Source organism: Silurus meridionalis, chromosome 17, assembly GCF_014805685.1.
Source record: "Silurus meridionalis isolate SWU-2019-XX chromosome 17, ASM1480568v1, whole genome shotgun sequence".
NCBI classification, from domain to species: domain Eukaryota; kingdom Metazoa; phylum Chordata; class Actinopteri; order Siluriformes; family Siluridae; genus Silurus; species Silurus meridionalis.
In genome coordinates this window covers 6,325,461-6,348,597 of record NC_060900.1, presented here as the reverse complement: position 1 = coordinate 6,348,597, position 23,137 = coordinate 6,325,461, and the positions used below count along the sequence as shown (strand labels likewise).

Sequence of the window (23,137 nt, the reverse complement as noted above, 5' to 3'; positions counted from 1 at the left end):
ACACCAAATTACGCTCTCATTTTAATCCAGAGTAGACATTTCCACTTACTACAACTATCATGTGGTGGAAAATCTGTTTTGCAGCAGCAGCTCGGTACTTGAATTTTATTCTATCATGCGTTACCTTGAGTTAAAAAAAAAAAAGGAAATGTAAGAACATTATCAAATAGAAAATATGCATTAAATCAAATTAACTAAAGAAAGTGTGTTTTGATAAAGAAATTTAAGCCCTGTGTTATAACTTCAAGCCCATTGTTACAAAATTAATCTTGTGGATTGTGCCGAATTTGTACATTTCCATTTGCGGCATTTAGCAGAAGCAATTGTCCAGAGCGACGTACAAAAGTGTTTTAAGTCTCTAGCAATGAAAATCTGTAGACATTATGAGACCGTGTTAGGGAATCAGTCATTACCCAGCTTTGATGCTAACACTTTCAACTAGCATAATATAACATATATAAGGATATAACTAAATGCTAAACCTGCTCTCAAAATTCCCCTTTTAAAAAAAATCTTCATTTATATCACACTTAAATACATACACCAATGTCCTTTTAATATGCAATTATTTTGAATATTAAATTCAAAAATACAATGAAAAACTATATTTTCCCTGCTTTCTTTAATTAAATGAAGTTACTAACATTTAACACTCGATTCCACTGTAGATTTTGAATGATTTGTAGAAATAATGGATTGAAAGAATCGGACACTCGTCCCCAGGACTTCAGGAAGGTATCTGATGGGGTTAGAGGACATCCTCGTGCTGTAGACAGACATCCAACATGTAGAAATCAGATACACAACGTGGCTGTCGGCATGTCAGCGCAGTGTGGATAACATTAAGTGGGTGGATACTTGGATATTTCATTGTATTTAAAAGAAATGTAGTTTATAGGTACACCTGAAGATCAAAACTTTTATGCATTTGTCCAATCAACCAATCAAGTGGCAGTGGCATGATGAATACTATCAGGCAGCTAGAGGTCAAGCACATATAGGAATAGATAAAATGGGATCTCAGCTATTGTATGACATGGTTGTTGGTACATGATGGCCTGGTATGAGCATTTGAGACGAATAGTGTAAAAAGTGTTCAAAGTTGGAGTCAGTTCTGCAAGATGAAATGTCTTGTTGATGAGAGCGATTGGTCCAGACTGGTATAAACTAGACAGGAAGGCTGCAATACTCCATTAAGCCCCCTTAAGCATTATAGACTGAAAAGCATCACAAACCACTTCAAACTGGAGAGTTTAAAGCCATAAAAGGCCTTTTTTTTTTTATTTGGGCGAGTCTGAACTCATTCTAGCTTCAGATTCCTGTTCTTGTATGACAAGATTGGAACCTGAGGTGGCTTCTGCTTTTGTAAAACATCTCTCTCGTGGTTCAGCATAGTGCGTATTCTCAGATGCTTTTCTGCTTTTTTTGAGGTCGCTTTAAAATAGGCATTTCAGGCCTTTGGATCATTTTCCCCCATGCTACAAGGATCCTAGAAGATCATTTTTTCTCATGGTGATATTTGATGTGAACATTAACTGAAGCACTTGACCTGGATCTGCATGGTTTAATGCATTGCACTGCTGCTCTATGATTGGCTGCTCAAATGACTGCATGAAAGCTTAATGGCAGGGGTTCCTAATAGTATGAATGATCAGTGTACAGATATACATTAGTCGTTTGCAATAGAACAACTTACTACTTGTTTCATTTTAAACCAATATTCTTGTAATTATTTAAGTATGAGAACCACTTATTTGGATTTCTTGAATTAAAATGTATCTGTCAGTCACCACTGTTTTTCTAAATATGGAAAAACAATTGGTTATAGTCAATTTTTAAGAACTACTTAAATGTATTAAGTTTTTAATAATAAAAACAGATCTTTGGATCTGAACATAGGGAAAAGTTTACAGGAAATTTTACCGCTTCCTTCTGGAGTTTATTTAGGAATCTTGGATAATTACAAGTACCCTAAAATCCATTGACAAAACCATTTTTCAGAGCACACAGTCTATTGGAAAATTCTACTTGTGGTTAATAGGGCTGGGCGATACAAATAAAAAGAAATAATAATTAAATACAGGATTTTCAAATACCTGAACAGTGGTTTTGAATAAGATGGCATACTGAGAGATATATGCTATAGGAGTCATGTAATATACATAAGATTCGATTAAATTATTTAAATTTTTGCTCACAATATCAAGTTGAAACTGTATCGCCAGGTCCTAGATCACGATCATCACATGAAATCTGGGGGTAAATCGGTCACAGCGGACGCATCGAAGAAGAAATAAAGATGACATCTGATTCATTAATTTAATCATAGTGAGTCAATATAAAATCACAAATCAAACAAATGCAACACCGCAAAAAAAACTGCACCCAATGATTTCCAAGCTTACAAAGAAGCAAAATAATAAAATTACTGAGAGGTTTTTTTTATTTTAAAAGGAAAGTCAAGTTCACCCTGAAATTTCACCCATAAAGTTTCCAGTAATCAATGCAAGTTTCACATTTATAAATCAGACCAGATACAACAAAGTGACAGTGTGTTTCATTTCCAATTGGTTTCTACCACCGGTGAATAATGGCATTCTTGGCTTTTGGGTTTTCTTCGAATAAAACTGATTTAAAGCTTTACGAAGGTGTGTGTATAATGCATTTACATTCTGATGAAGAAATGAATCTAGTATGGGTTTTAGAATTTGGTTGATATGGTGTGTCTACTGAACCATGCAAGTTCAGGGCTTACTTGCATTAAATAATAAAAAAAAAGAGCAATGACCATGCAAGCATATGTTTGTTTTTGTTTTTTTCTTGCTCTGTGATGTCATGTAAGATGGCAAGCACGTGTTTGGTTAGAGCTCTGTAGATTGCACTGTTATGCATGGTGGTAAAAACAATTGTCTTTATATGTCAGGGAAGGACATTAACACCTTAGCCGAAAAGGGGAAAAAAGGTAAAGCGGACAGAGAGAGACCCCGGTATACCAACTTGGAAGATGAACAACTTGAAGGCACCAGTGAAGAATTTATGCACACACAAAATTCAAATCCTCACTCTATAGGATTGGACTAATTCACAATTCTCTGAAGTGTGACAGGCTATACGAGTAAAGAATGAATTCTAATCGTATGGCGAAACATTTGTGAGATAAATGATGCTGGGAATATCGCCAACTAAGAAGCATTTTTTTTTTTATAAAAAAATAAATATTTCTGTTACTTTATGACTCACAAATAATTATTAAGAGCATTGACAATAATTAAATCAAGAAAAAAAAAAAAACTTTCAGCAAAATCCTCAAGAGCTTCACACAGCAGTGCCAGCCACATTTACACTGGTGCTTTCAGTTAGTGAGGAGTTCGTGCAGGAAAAAAAACACCCAGGCGGATGACTGGCGTGGGATTCTTCATCACCTCTTTACTCTTCAACAAAATTTTCGAGAGTAACCAACACCAACCATTCTGATCAGTCCATTAATTTTTTTCAGGGAAAAAAAAAAAAAGAAGTGATTTTTGGAAGTAAAAAGAAAGTTAAGGGGGGGAAAGAAATTCCAACACCAACGATCCTTCATGGATTTATACCTTGCTCCTGAAGAGCGGCTTGGCACCAGGGCCGCAGTACTCGTTGTAGATGAGCTTGAAGAGGAAGAGGTGGAAGAGGGCGACGAGAGACGCCACGCTGAACCAGAACAGGAAGGGAAGACCCGGATCCTGCTTAGCCATGTGCTCGTCGTGCGCCAGGATGGCCTTGACGTGCAGAGTGTGCCGCAGGTCCTGGAGGTGCTGCAGGTCTGTCGAGATGTAGAGCAGTGGCGTCAGAGGCTGCGTCACTAAAACGGGAAAAACGTGACCCCGAGGCTCGGACGTGAGCTCCACGGGCTCGTTGATGCACCCTGCTTCACAGGCGTACAGCTTCACCGGCTTCTCTTCGTCCTGCGGTTTTACAGAGACGTGTAGTGAGGGCCGACCCTCCGAGTCAGCCACCACCGAGAGACTGATGCGGTCGCGGTGGTAGCGCAAGCCACGAAGCGAGTAGCTGTTATGCAGGACGCTCGGCTCGGCCTGAAACTGCAGGTGGTTCTCTGTGAACTGCAGGCCTCCGAAACTAAGCGTCACGGCCTGCATCATGCCATGTGCACCGGCTGAAACCAGAGCCTTGCAGGCCCGTTTCTGGAGGGTTAACGTCCAGAGATTGACAAGTTGCAGGAGAGAAGCGGCACTGCTCACGCTCTCGGGCCACAGGTTTTCCGCGTGCATGGTGGCGTGGCCACTGAAGCAGTGATCTGCGTAGTTCAGGCTTGACTCGAGCTTCTCGAGCTCCTCAGGGCTGAGGCTGCTCTCCAGCAAGGGTGCCATGGAGGAGGAGAGGATGTAGTACAGCGTAGTATTGACCGTGAAACTCGAGGGCGTGTGGGCGTCTGTGATTTTCCTAATCTCTATACCTATGAAAAGGAAGGCAGGAGGTAAGAGCAGGACCATCACAACAATTAAGCAAAAGTTCCAAAATTTCATAGAATATTTACAAGACAGTAAAATATCATCTCATGCTAAAGTGGTTTGACCCGCAATTAAAATGTGGGTCACACAAACTATTCACTCAAACTGCATAAGCTTTATTGACCCGGTTTCATAAAAAGCCAATAAAACATTTAAATAGACATTTTGGTTGACTTGCCAGATATGAAAAGATCTGCCCACGCCTGCTGGTGCTCCTGGACCAAATCCTCCGGTTTGGCTCGCAGCAACTCTACCAACTCTCTTTTGACATCATCTCGAAGCTTGCTGAAGACCTCGTCTGTCATAGAAGACCCGACAGGCTCCGACGTATGAATTACACTCACTATGTTTTCAGTACGGTCGGATTTCGCAGGGACTTGAAAGCGTGTGCTCAATCGTTTTGTACCCACAGCAATCAACACCGTTTCCTTATTTTCTTTAAGAACTTTTCCAGTGGACACCATCAATTCTTCATCTTCCACCTTCTCCGCAACCCCCCTAAGTGACAGCGACTCCACAGAAGCCTCGACTGTTATTGCTTTGTCTGTCGGGTTGTTGATGTGAACCCGCTGAATGTAGACGTTTGGCCGACTCCGGTGGGCGATGTGCTCCTCTCGTATAATGACACAGTCCCGAGACGACTGGGAACTGTCGAGGAGGATACACCAGGAAGAGAGCACGGAGCCTTTGCGATACCACAACATCTTCGCCTGTGCCTCGGATCGCTTTCCAGATACCTGCCATCGTACAATGGGGGAATACTCGGTCAGGTGCACCGGGGCCGAACCCGGCTGAGAGGATGGCGTCACCCAGAGTTTATTAGAATCCACATCCACCAAGATGTGGCCATTCCCTGTTACAAACGGCACCGTGCTTCTCATCTGCGGCGTACTCATGATGCCCTCACCGCGCTCAACCTGGCTTTTCCATCGGTTAATATCAGTCTGCAGGCAGACTCCGGCAGCTCCCCCAGCCTCCCGGAAGAAGCCAGGAAACTTGAAGATCCTGTCAGAACTCGCGTACCAGTAAAAAATGAGGAAAAGGAGCAAGACGATTAAAACCCGTCTGGCCCAGCTACTCGAGAGCAAACCAGGAAGTCCCTTCAATCTCTGCTGGAGCCACATGGTCTCGATTTTAGATCGGAGATCCTTTGAATAGTCGCACATCAGCTGATATTGATTGTGTATCAGCTGCATCAGCAGATAATGATCACGATATAAAACAATATAAAGTCAATCAGAAAATAATTTCCTGAGATGATCAAGCGTAGGAAATGGCACAAAGCCTGAATGCTACTCTACTTATGAACCAGATCTACTGTTATTTTCTTACCAATTGATCTCCAACAAACCATAGCAAGTCATTGAGTCTTAGTTCATACAGACAGGTATGGTCCTATCCAGATATGCACCCAAGTAAACAAATCATAATTCCCAGTTAGTGAGCTGCATGCTGCCTCGACAGCGTGTTTACTTTGTGTATCCTGACCTACTAACGTTATAAAATGCACACTTTACTCCACTCTTACAATATTTCCTCCTGAAACACGTCCAACTTTACTATCAGGGTTGCGCTCTTCTGAGTCAGCTGACTGACTTGGACGTTACTTATATGCAGCTAGCTTTAAAGCTAACGTTGTCTGTTTAAGATAACCTTAAAATCTCGCGTTGCTCCCAATATCCGCTGAATATCTCACGATTCTGTGGTTTCATCCGATTTTCTTTCTTACGTAAATGCACGGAAACTCCAATTTAAGGATCATGTCAACTAGATGCTGTTTTGTTTTGTTTTTTCAACCGACCAAACTTGACATTTCGGTTTGTTTTAGCTGCCGTAAAGCAAGCTGACACTTTAAACCGGAAGTGTCGCGCTTCAAATCGCCAGCCGGTGTCGCTAAACGGTTGCAGCCACTGATCTGAGATCAGCTTGGTCTGTCGCTCAACCTTCAAGTTAATCGTATGTTGTTGTTGTTGTTCTAATCTGACCTTGCCTTAAAATAGACATTTCAACAAAATAAAGATTCCTGGTGTCTGGACTTTGCCTTCAAGACAAACAGACAAATTTTATATTAGATTATAGTTGTGTTTTTGGTTTTCTATTTATTTTAAAATATTTCCTGTTGTAACCCACCTGCCCTATGTGCACTATATCTAAATTTATCCTCAATACATGGTTTAAAGCCAATAAAATGTTCTGTTTAATCAGATATGCATTTTAAACATTTTGGTTGACTTTCCAGATATTAAAGATTTGCTCATGCCTGCTGGTGCTTCTGTTCTAAATCTTCCAGTTTGGCTTGCATCAACCCTACCATTTCTCTTTTGACATAATTTCAAAGTTTTCTGAAGACCTCGTCAGTCTTAGAAGACCTGACAGACTCTGATGTATGAATTACACTCATTATGTTTTCAGTATGGTTGGATTTCACAGGGACTTGAAAGAGTGTGCTCAGTCGTTTTCTCCCCACCGCAATCCCTTCTTTTTATTGAGAACTTTTTTGGTGGACACCATCAATTCTTTATCTTCCACCTTTTCCTCAACACCCCCAAATGATGTCGATTCCACAAATGCCTCAAATTGTTTTCGCAATTATTAATTTTATTTTTTATATTACTGTGTTTTTAGTTTTCTGATCATGATAAACTGGCTAATTAATAATTTCCTGTTGTATTTCCCCCCCATGTGCGCTATATCATGTATCTATTTTCATTGTATGGTTTAAAGCCTATAATATTTTCACAAAACTGCCTTAATCCTCCTGGGCATGGAATTCACCAAAACTGCACAGGTTGTTGCTGGGATCCTCTTTCCCTCTTCCAAAATGACATCACAGAGCTGCTGAATGTTAGAAACATGGCGCTTCTCCACCTTCTCCTTGAGGATGCCCCACAGCTGCTCATAAGGGTTCAGGTCTGGAGACATTTTTGGCTACTCCATCACCTTCACTCTCAGCAAGGCAGTTGTCATCTTGAGGGTGTGTATGGGGTCGTTATTATGTTGGAAAACTGCCGTTCGGCCGGTTTCTGAATAGAAGTCATCATGTTATGCTTCACAGTACATGTGGGAATCCATGGTTTCCTCAATGAACCGTAGCTCCCAAGTACCAGCAGCCCCAGACCATGATGCTACCACCACCTTGCTTGACTTTAGGCAAGACACAATTTTCTTGGTACATCTCACCAGAGTGTCACCACACATGCTGGACACCATCTGAGCCAATCTTTTTGATCTAAGTTTATCTAAGTCTCATCAGACCACAGGACATGGTTCCAGTAATTCATGTTCTTGCACAGGTTATCTTCAGAAAACCTTTTGTTGTATTTCTTGTGAGCCAGCTTCAGAAGAGATTTCCTTCTGGGACGATGGCCATGCAAACCAACTTGCGGTGTATGGTCTGAGCACTGACAAGTGGACCTTCCGCTTCTGCAAGCTCTAAAGCAATGCTGGAAGCACTCATGCGTCTGTTTTATGAGGCCAGCTTTTGCACCTGACGCACAGCACAAGGACTCTTGCTCTCTACTCTGTTTAAAGTAGAAACTGTCTGGGAAAACCTCTGTATGACCTGGCCAACTAATCTAAAATATATACAAGTTTCATTTCTATAGTATTTTCCTTGAAAAGATACACTACAATGGTTGCTGAAATGTGAGGATTGATACTGTACACACACCCACCCACACACACACACACACACACACACACACTTACTACTAGTTTATAATTTATCATATTTATTTATTAATCAAATAATAAATTGCTTTATTCCTTGCAGAATCAATATAGGCTTGTCATTTTATACATTTCTGGCCACAACCTTCAGAATCTTGTAGTTTGCAGTATCACTGTATTTACAATATTGCACATGGCTACATATAGTATGCATTGGCTTCCAATATCAAACACATTGATAAGTGCCTTTTGGAGCAGACGTGACCTGTTGTAGAAGTTGTAGAAGTGAACACTATGTTTTTAAAGTCATTTTTTTATTTTATTTCATAAGCTGTTAGTAAAGAACAAACATGACACTCTGTGGTGTTTGTTGACTCTCTCCAGGAAAAGTCAATAGGTAGTTATTTGCAGTGACAATAAAATGGGCTCTTCCCATGAAAGTAGGTGTTTCTGGGTCATGATTAGTCAATAAACTACTGTAAAGTACTAGACGCTTTAGTGAAAGTTACAGGTTTGCCTAGGGCTACATTAAGCTAATGCATGGCCCCTGGCTGAGGAATATATGAGGCCACATTAACTAAAGGACTACATAAGTGTGACTACATCAAAACATTAAATGCAACAGTAAACCCATATTTAAGCTACTCAGGCTCAAACATTAAAATAAGTTCTGTTTGCTCAAGGCTCATCCCCACCAGATGTGTCTGATATTCTGTTTTGTTTTGTTTCTTCACAAATAGGTGAAAAAACAACAAATCCAATCAAATGTGCTGTAATGAACAGATGTGCTTTTCATTACATTCCAATCATTTTTCTGTAAGGATACATTCAGTGCACCTCTTATAAACTTGCACATCAACAAAAAACTAAAAAATTGTTTAAAAAAATAGGAAAAAAAAGTCTTCACCAGTAAAAGCCAGTATGTATTTTGGTTTTATTTTTCATCTTTTCACAAGCTATTTAACACAAAAATACTGGACTCACACTCACACACACACACACACACACACACACACACACACACACACACACACACACAATTTAGTGTCTACTGTCTCACTGTTTATGTTGTTCTTTTTCCACTATGTATGTTTTGTGTTATGGTGTTAGTTGTGTTGTTTCCGGTAGCAACTCGGTCCTGGTTGAATGTTTTGTCGTTTTATTGTGTATTGTATTGTACTGTATATAGTTGGAATGACAGTAAAGCCTACTTAACTAGACCTGACTTGCTGGCTTTTGTTGTACATCATCATATGTTGCATGTTCTTCATGGTGACACCAGAAAGATCCACCATGTATCAGTCAAATATGGTAAATTTTGTGTCATGGATGTACTGTTGTTTGGCTGGTTCAATTAAATTTTCAAATTCATTTTCATCTGTATAGCTCTTTTAACAATAGACATTGTCTCAATGCAGCTTTACATCGACAACACGGTTATAAAGTTGTATAACCGAATGTATTTTATTTTATTGTAGTTTAGTGCCTATATGTTTGTTCCTTATATTAGTCATATTGTTCCCTGATGAGCGACAGAGTGGCACAGAAAACCTCCCTGAGATGGCATGAGGGAGAAACCATGAGAGGATTCAAAAGGGAATCCATCCTCATCTAGGTGGCACTGAATGTCCATTCATTACAGGTCCATTGTTGTTAAGATTTGCTGGTAAAAGAACAGAATATAAATCATTTTACCAAATCTCTTAGTCTCAAACACAAAACGTCCCAACCCTTATCACAGATTACTGTATGCTTATGTACATGGTTTCTTTCTTTTCACTACTTTTGTTTTATACTGTGTTAGTACCAGACCACCTAACTTCCCAGTCAGACGTGGTGGTGTGATTTGGATCAAAAGAAAAAAGCTGTGCTCAAGCTGTGCGCCTTAAGCAAATCACTGCATGATGATTGTATCCCTGTGTCCTTTCCCTGCTTTTACTATGCTTGTATGCTAATATAGCAAAATGTCGTAGCACGGGGCAGTCTCACTGGAAAGGGTGGGCTTAGCTCTGTTTATATAACTTAGGCTAACTTGGACTCGAAACAACTCCAGCCTTTGGTGTACTCTTGTTTTCTGGAGAGTGAGCTAAAAATAAAAAAGAAAGAGAGAAAAGATGAAGACTGAAATTCTATCAGCTTTATTTGTTCTCGTTTGCTTGAACGTATTTTCTCCGTTACACTGTGAGCCAAAGGGACCAATTCCTGAAGGTAAGGATGAGATTTTATGTGCAAACTCCAGGCATGCTGTGCAAACGTAGCGTTAACCAGTCATTCCTGTAGCTGTTTGATCAAATATCGATGTTTATATAAAAAAAAATAAACGTAAGGATTAAGGCCAAAGATCAAATTCAGGGGAAGTGTAGCGTTTGCACACGCACGCGCGCATGTGTGTATGTGTGCACGCGTGCGTGCTGAGCTCAGTGGCGCTGACGTGGTATGTACATGCCAGAGCCAGTACAGTTATGCTGTGGAAGCGGTTCATTACAGTATATCTTTATATTTATATTATTTTATACATAATTCTTAGGGTCCTTTTCTGAGACATGTGGATAAAACCAGAGACATCGGATCGCCGAAATATCTCTATTTAATCCTTTATTTTTGCGAAATCAATGTTATTCCAGACTACTGTGTCAGTGCAACACCTAAATTCATCCGTCCAGAATTTACAGCAAATTAAAAGCTTTCCGCTCTTTTTTTGTGATTTTTGCTTAATTGTAAATAATATTCTTTACTAAAGACAACTTGATTTCTGGAATGAGTACAAAGTCACGTTAAGAAGATCCGCTTTTTTTTATAGTTTCGGTTCCTGTTCATGCCCTGAAAGCTGAATAGGCAAAAAAAAAACATTTCCAGATAGTGGATAGTGAACAGGGTTCCTGATTAATACTGTTATAAACTGCATTCATTCACTAAACTTGGAGAAATGCGTGGCAAAGAGAAAAAAAAGGTGGAACCGGTTCCCATTATTCAAAAGCCTTAAGGCACGTAGGCTGCAGGGTTCCCCAGTTCTGAGAGCTCCTACTGAACGAACACACACACACACACACACACACACACACACACACAGAGTCAGGGATTAACATTTTGGTTCTTGGCTCTTATATTCCAGGATTTTTCAGATCCAAATGAAGCACCTTATTTGATCACATCTTCTTATAAAGACACTTATTGCATATTTCTTTAATTCTTAATTTATCACTTCACTATTTTATTGTTTTTTAAATGAAATCTATAGTTCAGAACAGAGCTAGAATGTTGGATTGTGTAAAACATTGCATAAAAATAGCTTTTTATTATTTCTTTCATTATTGCTTGAAACGTGAAAAAGGATCTTGTTAGACACAAAACAATTAATTTGAAAGAAAATGACATATAAGCCATTATGCAACACCTTCTTAATTTTCTTACTTTATCACTTTGTTGTTTTAAAAAAAAATATTTTTTAATATATTTTTTACAGCACCAGCACATGGGAAATAATTCTTTTTTATTAATTAATTATTAATAAACTTAATAAAAGTGATTCTGATCAGTTTATTAATTTGCTGCACATCGAAATATACTTACAAGTGAGACAGGATGTAATCTAGACGTAATCAGGGTTAGGCGTTAGTTGGATCAAAGTGTTCCCTTTGGTTCAATAAGAATTTTTTTTTCACAATATTATTTTTTAATACAATGCTTTAAACTATCTGTTCAAAATCTTCATCTGATAAGTTGAATTTATTTTTGAGATTTACATCTTTAGAAGTGAGGGCATATGTGCATCTTTGCAAGAAATTAAATAAAGTAAAAATGCATGTTTTTGTCAAATAAAATAAAAATCAGTAAGCCAGTTTAGTATGTCATTTATTCTTCATGTAAAGTGAACACTATTTAGCCAGAAGATCAGGTGACTCGGAACATTATAATAACATACAGGTATAATATAATGTCTGGAGTACAAAATAGGTATCATTATGAACCCAAAAATACAGTTTAATCATAATATCAGGTAGTTGTTTTAGATTTGTTGAGCCTATTATGTTTCAGAAGAATGAATGGATGAATGACTTTAAACCTGTGATCTTCTCCTTGCTGAAGTGCACATTATCAGCAATCTCAAATATTTGCATTCACACTTACACTTTCGGGGGGGAACACTGCGAGTAACATTCTCACCCTTTTACCAAGCTTCAAATCAATTCGAAACCCTCAGATTATAAATAGATAGAGGAAAAAAAAAGGTTCTTATAAGTTTATTTCAGAATTTTTATAAGCTGTTAGGAAAGTACACAGTAATTACGAATATAAAAAGGCCCACATTCCATTTTTACAAGCAGAGGAAAGTTGCATGCACGCTAAAAGAAATTACGCTCCAACATTAAAACATTAAACTCCATGACACCTATTCAAACAGTGTACTTTCATTAGTGCTCTCCTATGACTTTATTGTAAAAATAATGCCATTTCTGCATGTCATTTTCTTTCTCCACAGGAAATCTCCTTGTATTAACTGTAGCTACAAAAGAAACCGATGGATTTAAGCGGTTTATGAGATCTGCACGTCACTTCAACTACACAGTTAAGGTACAGTGTCAAAGCAGATATATGATACATCTACAGTCCAGCAACTGTTGCACACAATGATAAACTCACAATCCTTTATTTTGTCCTTTTGTCCTAGGTTCTTGGGAGGGGTGAGAAATGGACAGGTGGGGATTACATGTCTGCACCTGGAGGAGGACAGAAAGTACGACTTTTGAAGTCTGCCCTGGACAGCATAAAGGAGGAGGATAAAATCATCCTTTTTGTAGATAGGTATTTACTCCTTTGTGTGATCAATTTTAGAAAATGATGCGTCCGTTAAAGATAACATTGCACCAAGATAAAAACTATAGTTCAGGACAGGGCCAGAGCATTGAATTGCCTGAATCATTGCATGAATAATTTTCTTTTTATTAATACTTTTGTTTTAGAATGCTTAAAACGTGCAAAAAGTGATTCTGTTTGACACAAAACAATTAATTACATTAAAAAACCCATTACACATTAAAGTCATTATATCTTAATTTTGCCCTTGGATGCCCTGCAGCTATGATGTGATCTTCTCCTCGGGCCCAAAAGAACTCCTGAAGAAGTTCCAGCAGACGAAGCACAAGGTGTTATTCTCTTCTGAGACCCTCATCTGGCCAGATCGTCATCTAGAAGACAAGTACCCGCATGTCAGAGAAGGGAAGAGGTTTCTCGGCGCAGGAGGCATGCGTTTGTTTGATTGCTAACTTAGCACAAATTGTTATGTAAGCTGTTAGCACCTGAAGCTGTTCCTCAGTTGTGTGTTAGAATAGAGATCCTGGACAGGAGGTGCCCCAAAACCAGGGCAGGCAACTTTGCTTTGTTTCATATAAGTGATAATTAAGTAAAGAAAGCACATTTATAAGCAAGGTGCAATTTAAGTGCAAGTATTAGAAAATAAGTAATTTAGGGATGGTTTGTTGCTTCATGTCATGCTGTGGACACTGTAGCAAAGTTGATTATCTTCCAAAAAGCACATACGTTTATTTATTCTTTCTTTCTTTAATTATTAAGGATTTTTTTTAATGCATTCAGAGTTACATGTGAGATGTTCATAAAATTCTTACTAGCTCCTTTTATCACATTATTACACCATACAAACACATAAATCGAATGATATTTCTGAATGACTTATCTATAAAAGCTGATATGGATTTGTGGTTACTATACTGTAAAAACTATAGTCTTCTGGAACGATTCCTGCAGCCGGAACTGTGATTGAATATGAATAACAAGGACCAATCAGATATGAGAATTTAGCAGTATTAGGAATAATGCTGAATGCTACAGTTTATAAATTGACAAGAAATTGTCAAAAATATTTAAAGAAGGAATTCATTTTCTTTGCAACATTTATTGAACATCTTCCTGCCCCTTTCCCCCATACTATCTCTTCGACAGTCGTGGCTGTGTTCAGTTATTTTTTTGCATTGATATGAGCTGATGTAGTGAGCTAACAGCTGTGACACAATCTGGCAACGTTTACTTGTTAGTATTGATGTGAAAATCAGATGTGGAAACACAAGACAGGAAACCGTATCACAATGCCATTTGTTCTACCTTTAGTCTCTGCTGTATCACTCTAAGTGCTTCTTCCTCTCATCCAGGTTTCATCGGCTATGCCCCTAACCTTAAAGAGATGGTCTCTGATTGGTCAGGGAAAGATGATGACAGTGACCAGCTCTTTTTTACCAAAATATATATCAATCCTGAGAAGCGGGTGAGCTTAATCTTTATCACTCAAGTTTTGTATGAGAAAGAAGTGGTTTCTCTTTTTTTCCTGTCTTCCATAACGTGTTTGAGTGCTGAGCATCTCCCCTCTGTCATTTTCTCCATAGAAATCGATCAATATAACTCTTGACAGCAAATGCAGGTTGTTCCAGAACCTGGATGGAGCTCTAGGTGAGTGTATGTTGTACATGTAGACACAGTAAAGCGAAAAACAGTACAAGAGAAGACCCTGACCCATTTTTTATTGAGAAGTAAAGTTGCTGACAATTCCAAGAACAGTGAATAACAGTGCAGCTTTTATCACCTATAAAACCCTTATACTATGAAGGTCTGAAAAAAATACCCTTTGCTGTAAACTTTCTTTTTAATGGGCTTTGGCACATATTGATGGAAAGGTAGTGGATGGAATTGATGATCAACATAGAATTGAGCATGAGCACTTTTTCTTTCACGAGGGCTGTGCTGCAAGAAGTGGAAGCTAGAGTCTTGGCATTCATCCAAGCCTCTGTGAGCCCTGGATTTCCTGCCTGCCTCCGTTTGCCTGGGGGAGTGGAATGTGAGAGTCAACTGTAGGATGTGCCTGTGCACACGTAGGCCAGCTGAGCGCAAATCCACCATTCATTATTTTTTGGAACTTCAGACCTGCGATAGCTGGGTGTTAAGAGAAACTTCTGTCTGCTTACAGAGCCTTAGCTCTCACACTCAAGTAACTGGTTTAAAGCCAATATAAACAGCTGGGCTTCTGGGTAACTAATGATGAGCCATCTGCCCGATGTTAAATACTGTTGTGTTTTTGGTGGTGGAACTAAACAATAAAATCTTTTCTATATTGCCAATAAGCCTCAATAAATATTTAAGCAGCAGCCCAAGATGTTTAGTTGAGTTTGATCGTCTTTCCGGTACTGAAAGATAAAAGATGCCAGAATCCTTTGGTGCAAGAGATCTGTGTTTAGATAAATGCAAAAATATGGAGGAAATGGTGCCAGACAAAAGAGCTTTCTTTTTTTTATCTCAGTGGAAAGAGTATCTTTTGGGGTCATTAAACAACACACTGTATTCATTATTACAAAAACAAGCATGAAAGGGATTGCTGATGGTTTTTTTTCCCCTGAGCAGATGAAGTTGTATTAAAGTTTGAGAACGGAAGAGTGCGGGCCAGAAATGTGCTCTATGACACCCTCCCAGTTATTGTCCATGGAAATGGGCCTACAAAGGTAAACATTCATATTTATTTATTTTTTAAATTTATTTATGAATATGACTATTGTCATTAATGCCTCAAGATCTTCACCACCATTTGCATTTTTCAGCTTCAGATAAATTACCTCGGCAACTACATCCCGAAAGTCTGGACCTTTGAGACTGGCTGTTCGGTTTGCAATGAAGACTTGAGGCCTCTCTCAGGACTCAAGGTGGAAATTTACTTTTGAAACACTAGCTTTTTGCTTTGGGTTTCCTATTATGGCAGCCCATGTAGGTAAAAGAATCCCATTTTCCCAGTTTAATAAATATATGAATGTAGAAACACTTTTGATTTTTCACTCTAAATTGACACTATATTGTATCCTAATTAGTTTAGATGGAGTTACAGGTAAATAATTGATATGTGCTTTTTTTTGTGAATAATTGAAAGAATGTGAAACCTAAATGTAGTAATATTTTGACGGCAAGTGTTTTCCACATTTATTTATTTTGGTGTGTTTGTATATAATACTTCAAATAATTTAAAGTACTGTCTCCAAGCTTACAAATAAACTTGCCTTTTTTAATAAGGTACATAAGAAAAATCATTATCCAGCATGTACAACCATATACTAAACTTGTAGCTGTAGATGGTTTACATATGATCTTTGAGCGTAATAAGCAACCAACCACGACTGCCTACTGTACATGTACAAGCCTTAATATGCAATACATTTATTTATCCTATTTATCATCAGTTTATTATAATTTATTAGCTATTTAGTGCTATTAAAATATTGCTTAGTTAGAAACACTTAATAAAGGATGGTTGCTGTGGATAAGCTTATCATTCCTCTGCAGGAGAGCGAGTATCCAGGAGTCGTCATCGGCATCTTCATTGAGCAGCCCACTCCCTTCTTAACAGTCTTCTTTGAGCGCCTTTTCCATCTCAAGTATCCCAAAAACCGTTTAAAACTCTTCATTTACAACCAGGTGAGACGTTATTCTTCATCATTTCAGTTTATACAGCAAACAGTTCAAACAGCACTCATGATGCTTGATGTAAAATTTTTTAAAGAAAAGCTTAATGTCTATTTGTGTAGACTGGGTAGTAGTTTGACTGATATAATATGCAAAAATGATCAAATTACCAAATGTAATACAATTCACACATGCCTTATACAACAAAAATGCCTTTTATATATTTATATATATATATTTGAATTTATCGTATTGCATTCTTTTCCAGGAGCCCCACCATGACAAGCACGTCCACGCATTTCTACAGAATCACGAGGCCGAGTATCAAGCTGTGAAGATGATTGGGCCTGATGAGGGTGTTGACCATATAACCTCACGCAATATAGGCTTGTGAGTTTTAAATGCCAATGACATTCATGAATTCCTGTCAGCCCAATAACCCAGTCTAGCATGTCCTGTGGATTAGGCCTGGAATGAAGGTAATTACTATTAGTTTTTTTCTACAATAAGAAGCAATAACTGTTGGTTTGTTTTTCTCGTAGCGATATGTGTCGAGACGACCCTGACTGCGAGTACTTCTTCAGTATGGAGGCAGATGTGGTTTTAAAAAACGAAGATGCGCTTAAGATACTAATCGAGCTAAACAAGTAAGTGAGACCTTTTTTCTAAAAAATGTATGTCAACAGGATACATGAACCGAATATGCTGTGATCAACTTTATTACAATCAGATTTATTTCTGCTTCATGAGGCACATAGACTTCATTATTAAAACCAGTTTTAGTCCTTGTGGTCATTTTGAAATCACAGTCTCATTCTTTCTCCACAGGCCATTCATAGCACCAATGATGAGCAAGCCTGGTCGTCTGTGGTCTAATTTCTGGGGAGCTCTTAGTGCTGATGGCTACTACGCCAGGTCTGAAGATTATGTGGACATTGTTCAGGGACGCAGAGTGTAAGTCAGAGTGTAACTTTTTTAATTGACCGACAATTTATTAAAAGAGAGATCAGTGCGTAAAATATATTAGTAGCATATTTACTAACAGATTTTATTGGAATAATGTAATATATTTTTATGCTTTCCCCCAGAGGTATCTGGAACGTTCCATATGTGTCTCAGATCTATCTGTTGAGAGCGGACATACTGCGGAACGAGCTGAAGGCTCCTGATCTCTTCCAGTCCGCGACCCTCGACCCAGATATGGCTTTCTGCTCCCGAGTGCGGGATCAGGTCAGTGCACTGACAATTTTTCCTCAGACCTAACAGGATACAGGAACAACAATCATTCTGAAAACCACTGCATAGAGGTGATGTGCAAAATAGGTTATATAATATCATAAATAAATAAACATAAATGTAAATCGAGACCTTGACTATTGCTATGGTTTGAGTATTTCAGAAACTGCTGTTTTGTTGGAATTTTTACACAGAATGGTGTGGGGAAAACCCCCCAAAAATATCAAGTGAGATGAAATTCAATGGCGTTCTATTGTGCTATAAGCAGAAAAGCTTTCATTGGACAATGGCTAGAGCTGACATAAAGGTTACAATAACTAAAATAGCCACTCTTTACAGCTCTGCTGCACAGAAAAGCATACCAGAACAGACATTAACACACAACAGGCTGTGCTCCTGTAGGGTTCAAATATAATTTAAACAAATGCATTCTTATTAAGGCAACACCTTCTTCTGGTTTAAATACTAATACCGCTAATAATTAAATCATTTCATTTGTTTCAGACAGACAGCAAATCATACATTTACTTAAGTGCCTTCTGACTTCTAATACATGGCCCTTTCTCAAACAGGCCTTTGTAGTGGAAAAAAAGATTTCTTGATTTCTTGATTTCTTCTATCTACAAATAATACTAGTGTAGCTCATCTACCAATAATTATATATAAATTATATATATATAGTTTTTTTCAAGTAAAAAGTTTTTTTACTAATACAAATATGTTTAAAAACGATGCATCGCGATACCAATGCCAACTTAAATCCAATGTACACTTTTTTAAATCGATACATCCCATCGCTAACTTTTATACTGATGCACTGATGCGAATCTGTGAATCTTACCATCCCTAGTGAGAGCAGATCCACATATTGATTAATTTATGGATTTCTGGCAATACACAAACCCATTAAGCAATATGGAGTAAAAATTTTATGTAAATACAGGGTATACATTATTTCGAAACAATGTTTAGGTCTCATGTAGATAGTTGTAAAAGCTTGTAACGCATTATAAATGTAGTCCAATCCTTCTTTTTCCTTTTAAGGGAGTCTTCATGTTCGTAACAAATATGCATACTTATGGCCGAATCCTGTATACAGAAAACTACCAGACGGATCACCTTCACAACGATCTTTGGCAGATCTTTGATAACCCTGTGGTACGTAGGAATCTTAGATATTGCTAAAATCACATTGCTATATTGCTCCTGTGCCTTACATGCTAATGTTTTTTTTCCACCAAATTATTTTTTCTTTACAGGATTGGGAAGAGCGATACATTCATCCAAACTACTCACAAATTATGAAAGGCAATATAGTGGAGACTGTAAGTATTAGAGAATGAAAACGTTAGTCAATTGGGACATATTTATTTGTCATATTCGATTTACCTTGCTTACTCATTAACATCTTTGTCCATCCTACAGCCATGCCCTGATGTATACTGGTTTCCTGTTTTCTCCCAAGTGGCCTGTGACCACCTAGTTGAAGAAATGGAAAATTATGGGAAGTGGTCAGGAGGTGGCAATGTGGTATGCAGTTTTTCCCCCTGAATTTTTTAATTTTTTAAGAGCTTTGCATTATAATAATTGTGCCTTTATCACTTTATAAGTTCTGTTCAGGCTCCATAATAACCAGGCACAATAAAGCGCCCCACTTTCACAGCTCCAACTTTATTGTTTTTGCTTTCTTTTTGCAGGACACTCGGATCCAGGGTGGCTACGAGAACGTCCCTACTATCGATATTCACATGAATCAGGTCAATTTTGATAAAGAGTGGCACAAGTTCCTCTTGGAATATATTGCACCAGTGACAGAGAAAATGTTTCCTGGGTATTACACAAAGGTAATGCTTTTCCTCTCTCTCTGAGCTTAAATGTTTACAGTATAGAATATATCTTTTTCTATGCCAGATGTATTTTTATGTCCTGCAGGATTGCCTTGTGCCCAGGTTTAAGGTTGGAATGTACTGTATTCATTGCAACAGGCTTTTGTTTGTATTGCAAAAGTATAAAGATGATTTTGTGCAGTTGATTACATCTGTTGCACTCAAACTTATTCAGAGAGGTTGACAAGACAATGCAGCCACTAACACCTGAGTCACACTATAAGATTTATAGACATATTTAAAGACATATTGAGAGAATTCACATGCGGTCAAACCTTGGAAATATGCCGGTTCTCATTTGGAACCTGACTAAATGCAAGTTGCGGATTATCTGAAAATTCGCGGGAATGTTCAGAAACGTTAGGAATAACATTTTAAACTAACAAATGTCATACAAATTTTGAAAACACACCATTAAACTAAAGTGACATAATGTCTAGATGAATTCAATAAGGGACCATAGGGGCTGCGGAGGGGTGCGTTCAAAATTTGCGGATTTTACAGGGGGACCGCTGTATAGTTTTGTTGCCCAATCAGCAGATTACAGCCTTTTTGGAAGTGCTCGAGAATCAGAATCACTCTCACATTAAAACTAACATGGAAGGTGACAGTTCCCTGTGTTTTCACCCAAGACATTGAGAATTCCACACACTACACACAATGTTGAGTTGTACTCAGAATTTTCTCGATTGTCCTCTGTAGTGTCACCCTTTAAGCACAAGATTTGTCTCACCAATGTCTCTTTTCTCACTAGTGTACCTCCTACCTGAACTTTGTAGTGAGGTACAAGCCTGATGAGCAGCCCCTGCTCACCCCACATCATGATGCTTCTACTTTTACTATTAACATAGCTCTCAACAGCAAAGGCATTGATTATCAGGTAAACGAGGCTCCTTTGGCGGACCAAGCTGCGCCGTAAACACAAAACGAAGGGCGGTTCTATAAGGATGCAGGGGAGCTGGGCTTTTCCTCTGTCTTCTTTGACTTGCTCTTGTGGGATGCTCTTGTGGGCTGCTTGTTTGTGAATGCTGCATGACCTCTTTTGCCTGTTTGTGTGTTCGTGTGTGTCTTGTCTGTTTTTGCAGGCTCAGTTTGACTTGGCGTTTGTAGTTAGGTATAAACCTGATGAACAGCCCTCGTTAAAGCCTCATCATGACGCCTCCACTTTTACTGTAAACATTGCCCTCAATCAAGTGGGGATTGACTTTCAGGTGAGTAAGAACCTGAGTGTGTTCTAGTGTGTGTTGGGTGCTTTTTTTCCTGCACAGCTAATTTGAACACTGAATTTAATATGTCAAGGGATAAATTATTACATATTCTATATTATATGAATGTGTTTAAATAATGAAAGCATTTCACTATGAAGTCTAGTCTTAAGAAACATATGTGGTGCTGCATGTTTAGGCTGAAAACTGAAAGCATTTCTATGTTGGGGATGTCATTGCACTTTTTCCTGCTCATTTTTTTTGAGCTATTAATAAGCATTTCTTGCATGTAGAGCTAAATTAACATCAATTTGCATTGCGGCTTCAGGTAATTGACATTTTATTCATTTATTTGTATTATTTTATCTATGGTTACAACACAAAGACACTTTCTGTAAATCTGCAAATTTAAACTTGTGTTTAGACAGTTGTTTTATAATCTTTGAAATCTTGAATATGTGTTTGGCTTAAATACATTTATAATGCATAATCATTAATCTGGGAGTGTTGCTGTATAAACCATATGCTAGCATCATTGAACTAGCATATTTCCTGTTATAAATAAATACATAAATAATAGACTAAAGTATTGGGACACCTGACTTTCTTTTGGTTCTCCCCCCCCAGAAAACATTACCACAAAATTTGGAAGCACACGATTATATTGCCGTTAAATTTCCTTTCACATGAACTTGGAGACCCAAACCTGTTTTAGCATGACATGATATAATCTCCATGAAGATATGGTTCACATGGGTTGGAAGATCTTGAGTGGTCTGCTATAGAGTTCTGACTTCAGACCTAGTGAACACCTTTGGGATGAATTGGAATGACTGAACCCCAGACCTCCTCACGTCACCTACATCAGTACCTGATTTCACTAACGTCCTTGTGTCTGAATGCATACTACAAAATCTAGTGGAAGATCTTCCCAGAAGAGAGAGGGTTATTATAACAGCAAATGTAGACTATAGGTGGAATGGGACGTTCAAAAAGCACATACGAATCTCATGGTCAGGTGTTCACAAACTTTTTTCCATATAGTGCAACTTCAGAGACAAGCTCATGTTTTCACATGAATTAAGGATAGGGTAACTTATACAGCATTTAACATGTCGGCAATCATTGCCATGTGTCTAATTATCATACCCTTGTCATTTGTTCTCTTTTGTTCAGGGCGGCGGCTGCCGGTTCCTCAGATACGACTGCTCTATACAGGCTCCGAGGAAAGGATGGGCCCTTATGCACCCAGGCCGTTTAACACACTACCACGAAGGCCTGCCCACCACAGGGGGGGTTCGATACATCGCTGTGTCATTTGTGGACCCTTAAATTAAAACGTTTCAAGAAATCCAGTACTATTAGAAAGACAATCGATTTATCGGCACGTTAAAAATCATGACAACTGTTGGAGTATATACATAATAATGTACTAACACATTGAACTCAGTGTACTTTCAATACAAATGAGGCCTGTTTTTTTTTTTTTTTTTTTATTTATTGTTTTTTTTTTTTTTTAAAGCAGTTATTTGTTTGAGTGATTTGGTCTCTAGCAACTGATTTATACACTCGTTTTTGTACTTGATACTCATTTTCCAGGCAAGCGGTGCTACTGTTCAGAAATGGCTGATGTATGAATAATGTTTTTTTTTTTTTTCTTTTCATTGCTTTTTTCCTTGTCATTTTTTTAAATTTACACATCAATAAAAGTGACTGTTTTCTTTATCTTTTTGTGATAATGTCTTACTGACTGTAAAACAACTTATTTTTATTCACCGTAAAAAGATAAATATTTATTTCACCCTGGTTAGTAAGTCTAATAAGTCTGAAATAGACGAAACACACTGTATTCACGAGTACCTGTTGGTCGTGTCATGCTGTTCTCAAATTAAGCTTAAGGTCCATGACTCAGCACAGAGTGTTCCCAGAGAGCCGTCTCAGTCAGACCTTTGAAAAGGGAAGAAAAATAAACTGACTAAAGGACATAGAAAAAGTAGACGATCAGTCTTTCATTAATTCAGTCTTTATCCTGGCCTGGTTCCGATATCCGTCGAGATCCTGGAACACTGTGTGAAGGCAGTAATACTCCTTGAATCTAACTCGTTAAACAGTTAGACAATCATTCTGTTTGACCTAATTATTTAAAATTCATTGCATTTGTTTAGTAAATCGCAGTGATACATAA

General features: G+C 38.1%; 2 protein-coding genes across 5 annotated transcripts; one reads left to right on the top strand and one right to left on the bottom strand.

Annotated features, from left to right (window-relative positions):
* Positions 1 to 113: 113 nt before the first annotated feature.
* Positions 114 to 6,353, bottom strand: kiaa2013 (KIAA2013 ortholog). Of its 2 annotated transcripts, XM_046871935.1 has the most exons (4): positions 4,684 to 6,353; positions 3,591 to 4,450; positions 2,199 to 2,253; positions 114 to 766 (listed from the first exon to the last, which is right to left on the bottom strand). In XM_046871935.1, exons 1-3 carry the CDS (start codon positions 5,699 to 5,701, stop codon positions 2,203 to 2,205), a joined length of 1,929 nt encoding a protein of 642 aa, XP_046727891.1. In that variant the 5' UTR covers positions 5,702 to 6,353; the 3' UTR covers positions 114 to 766; positions 2,199 to 2,202. The 2 variants fall into 2 exon arrangements, with proteins under 2 accessions (XP_046727891.1, XP_046727892.1); XM_046871936.1 differs by lacking the exon at positions 2,199 to 2,253.
* Positions 6,354 to 10,155: 3,802 nt separating this feature from the next.
* plod1a (procollagen-lysine, 2-oxoglutarate 5-dioxygenase 1a) lies at positions 10,156 to 22,677 on the top strand. Of its 3 annotated transcripts, XM_046870507.1 has the most exons (20): positions 10,156 to 10,382; positions 12,655 to 12,746; positions 12,844 to 12,977; positions 13,252 to 13,415; positions 14,339 to 14,451; positions 14,570 to 14,633; positions 15,579 to 15,676; positions 15,773 to 15,874; positions 16,506 to 16,637; positions 16,894 to 17,015; positions 17,168 to 17,272; positions 17,454 to 17,579; positions 17,714 to 17,855; positions 18,906 to 19,019; positions 19,121 to 19,186; positions 19,287 to 19,391; positions 19,559 to 19,705; positions 20,502 to 20,627; positions 20,833 to 20,958; positions 22,129 to 22,677. In XM_046870507.1, the coding sequence occupies exons 1-20, from the start codon at positions 10,289 to 10,291 to the stop codon at positions 22,282 to 22,284; spliced, it is 2,328 nt and encodes a 775-aa protein (XP_046726463.1). In that variant the 5' UTR covers positions 10,156 to 10,288; the 3' UTR covers positions 22,285 to 22,677. The 3 variants fall into 3 exon arrangements, with proteins under 3 accessions (XP_046726463.1, XP_046726465.1, XP_046726464.1); XM_046870509.1 differs by lacking the exon at positions 20,833 to 20,958; XM_046870508.1 differs by lacking the exon at positions 20,502 to 20,627 and having other exon boundaries at positions 10,158 to 10,382.
* Positions 22,678 to 23,137: the final 460 nt, after the last annotated feature.

Coding starts and splice junctions, on each gene's coding strand:
- plod1a (XM_046870507.1), top strand. CDS start 10,289: ATGAAGACTGAAATTCTATCAGCTTTATTTGTTCTCGTTTGCTTGAAC. Junction 10,383..12,654: donor AAAGGGACCAATTCCTGAAG/GTAAGGATGAGA, acceptor CTTTCTCCACAG/GAAATCTCCTTGTATTAACT. Junction 19,392..19,558: donor GGTCAGGAGGTGGCAATGTG/GTATGCAGTTTT, acceptor TTCTTTTTGCAG/GACACTCGGATCCAGGGTGG.
- kiaa2013 (XM_046871935.1), bottom strand. CDS start 5,701: ATGCAGCTGATACACAATCAATATCAGCTGATGTGCGACTATTCAAAG. Junction 4,451..4,683: donor GGCAGATCTTTTCATATCTG/GCAAGTCAACCA, acceptor TCCTTTTCATAG/GTATAGAGATTAGGAAAATC. Junction 2,254..3,590: donor AGCCGCTCTTCAGGAGCAAG/GTATAAATCCAT, acceptor ATTTACCCCCAG/ATTTCATGTGATGATCGTGA.